Raw genomic sequence first — 2,878 nt, 5'->3', positions numbered from 1 at the left:
AGGGGCCGCCGCGAGGGGGCGGGGGGCGGGGGGCGGGGGGCGGGGGAGGGGGTGGGACAAGAGGTTAGGCGAAGGCTGGGACATGATGACAGGCCGATTGCAGGGGGGGAGGTCGAAGTGAGGGGGTGCTTACGCGTCTCGCAGGAGGCCGCCTCATGCCCCCAACCGGTTGCGGCCCAGAAGGCCCGGTTCGGCCGGTGGAAGGACCCCACGAAGTGCAACTGGTCCACCAGGACCGAGTCATCGGTCAGGTCGCTGGTCAGCTCGGCCTCGATGGGCGACTGGTGACTGCTGCTCGGGCCGCGAGGGGAGGGCACAGAGGAGGAGGGTTAGCCCGGGATCCGGGGGTGGGGGGCCACCGCACATGTGGCCGAGTGGGGCATGTTCAGGGGGGGGGGGGGACAGAGCCGAGCGCTACCTCTCCTGCGACAGGGCAATGTGCGCCAGGGTCCGTGCACGCCGCGACACCGCCAAATCAAGGTACTGCGAGGAGAGCCCCGGTGATCCGGGGCACGAACTGATCGCCGAGGAGGTAACCGACCCGGGGCCCTCGGCCGGCGGCCAAAGCCCCGTGTCCAGGGGGCCCTCGGCCGGCGGGACCTCCGGGACCACCCGGCACCCGGATAGGACCACCGGGCGGGTGAAGTCGAAGCGTGGCGCGTGGGCTGGGGGGGGGGGGGGGGCACCCACCCGTGCGAATAGGCCCCCCGGCGGAGGGAGCAAGGGACCAGAGGGGGGGGGGGTGAGCCACACCGAGCGAGGGGCCACAGCCAGGGCAAGCACGCCAGCGTACCGGGGTCCAAATTCGGAATCGCCGACAGAGCCAGCGTGCGGAGTATGACATTCGACCGGTCGGAGAGGACCGTCTCACCGAAAACCAAGACCTGCCGTAGGGCGAGGGGGGAGAAGATGTCAGTGCATCAGGCGGCCCGGCCGGAAGTGTGCCCAAATGCCGAGCCGAGAGCAGGGGCGAGAGGGAGATAGGGATGGAGAGAGGACGACTGGTCGGGGCGGCAGCGAAGAAACAGCAACGGTGGCGGCGCACCAGCACATAGTGGATGGACATGGTCCGGGGCCGCCCGGGGGCGTTGGCAATCTCCCGGAGCTGCTTGTACTCGGAGGTGTCGCCATTGCGCGAGAGGACGGTCCGATCGGAGGGCGTCGTGAGCCCGGTCCCGGGGGCGGGTGTGTCGCCGAATGCCGGCCCAGGTACGGGGGAGGGATGCTGGTCGGCCAGGTCGCTTAGCTGTCGGGTGGGTGCCGAGAGCGGCGGCGGGAAGTACCCGAGCAAGGACCCTGGTGTCGAGGGAGGGAGCGACTCGGGCAGCGGACCCGCAAAGATGACTGTCGGTGGGGCGGGGGGGGGGGGGGGGGAATGGGTTGGGGGGGGGTTGGGGGGGGGTGGGGGGGGGGGGGGGGGGGGGGGGGGGGGGGGGGGGGGGGGGGGGGGGGGGGGGGGGGGGGGGGGGGGGGGGGGGGGGGGGGGGGGGGGGGGGGGGGGGGGGGGGGGGGGGGGGGGGGGGGGGGGGGGGGGGGGGGGGGGGGGGGGGGGGGGGGGGGGGGGGGGGGGGGGGGGGGGGGGGGGGGGGGGGGGGGGGGGTGTAATCGTATGCAGTGGTGTATGTGTGTGTATGTGTGTGTGTGTGTGTGAGAGAGAGAGAGAGAGACCGAGCGAGAAGCCATGAGAAAGTAGACAAGAGGAAGATGTCATGCGCGCAGGGGGAGGGGAGGGAAAAGACGCACAGTGGCAGTCTTGCTGGGGCGAAACCGGGCCGGTGGGAATCACAACGGGCGGGCTGGCTGCAAAGCACACTTGACCAACGCCTAGACCGGGAGAAGGGGAGGAAGGGCAAGGATCGGTGGTGGGTCAGCGGGAGCCGGAGTCCAGGCGCAGGTGGGCAGGGAGCGGCAACGCACGCCGGCTCTGTGCTGGCTGGTCCGAGTGGGCCGGTGTGAGAGAACGAGGGAAGGGCAGGCCGACGAAGGTGGTCTCCGAGTGGACCTGTACACGTGCCCATGACCAGTCCAATACAGGAGTAGCCCCCGGCCGAGGGGAGGGAATGGGGGAGGTCGGGAAGCGAGGACGGGAGGCCGGTCAGTCGGGATGCTTTGGGCACCATCGGAAGAGGGACCATGTGGGAGGCGCACGCTGCGGTCAAACTGGACAATTCCAACGAACTGTGCTGTGCATTGAAGCAGGCGATCGGCATTCTGGAGAGTCGCCCAAGTGGGGATGGGCAATGTCCGACATGCGGAAGTTGGTCATGAGCTTGCAAACATCAGTGGCGGAAGAAGAGCGAAGCACTTAGGGCAGAGACGGAGGCGCAGACGCAGGGAGCGAAAGAGAGAGAGAGAGAGAGAGAGAGGGGGGGGGGGAGAGGGGAAGGGAGAGACATACCAAGGAGATCTGCACAGCCAGAGGGCCGCCGGGAGAGCAGATGTAGCCCGGGGCATGGCGGATTCGCACCCTGGACATGCTGCGATGGGAGACGAACCAAGACGAAGAAGCGAAGGCGACGGCCGAGTGGGGGCGAAGGTGGAGGGAAAGAAGCCGCAAAAAAGAAATGTTCAAGGAGCTGGCTAGCCTGCCCGCCTTCCGGGCGGACGCGACCCGGCGGCTGAACAACTGGGCCTCCGGACCTGACCCACGATCATGCCTTGCTCCGGTCCTGTCCGGCGGTGAGTATCCCTCGACCGGCGGTGGGTGCCAGCGTTGCGGTGGGGGGTGTTAACCAACCGCCCTGCGCCCTGCGGTCTTCGCCGGACGACCGACTTGCGTAAAATCGGGTGCTCCGCGGGAATATACACCAATTATTAAAGTCTGTTTGAATTGTTCGCGCCCGCGCACATGTGCGCCCGATCGGCCGGGGCACGGAGG

At 69.1% G+C, this 2,878-nt stretch overlaps 1 protein-coding gene across 1 annotated transcript in view; it reads right to left on the bottom strand.

Annotated features, from left to right (window-relative positions):
- Positions 1 to 2,565, bottom strand: part of H696_05207 (hypothetical protein) — a 4,622-nt gene extending 2,057 nt beyond the window's left edge. Inside the window, exons 1-8 of the mRNA XM_009499067.1 lie at positions 2,399 to 2,565; positions 2,149 to 2,211; positions 1,918 to 2,002; positions 1,744 to 1,824; positions 1,046 to 1,344; positions 794 to 884; positions 419 to 665; positions 134 to 291 (exon numbers count right to left, since the gene is read on the bottom strand). Of these exons, the coding sequence (XP_009497342.1) occupies positions 134 to 291; positions 419 to 665; positions 794 to 884; positions 1,046 to 1,344; positions 1,744 to 1,824; positions 1,918 to 2,002; positions 2,149 to 2,211; positions 2,399 to 2,476 (1,102 nt within the window). The 5' untranslated portion in view covers positions 2,477 to 2,565. The remainder of the gene's footprint in view (positions 1 to 133; positions 292 to 418; positions 666 to 793; positions 885 to 1,045; positions 1,345 to 1,743; positions 1,825 to 1,917; positions 2,003 to 2,148; positions 2,212 to 2,398) is intronic.
- Between the last annotated feature and the right edge of the window lie 313 nt (positions 2,566 to 2,878).

Source organism: Fonticula alba (assembly GCF_000388065.1).
Source record: "Fonticula alba strain ATCC 38817 unplaced genomic scaffold supercont2.9, whole genome shotgun sequence".
In the NCBI taxonomy this organism is placed as follows: domain Eukaryota; order Rotosphaerida; family Fonticulaceae; genus Fonticula; species Fonticula alba.
This window is presented reverse-complemented; position numbering and strand designations above follow the sequence as displayed.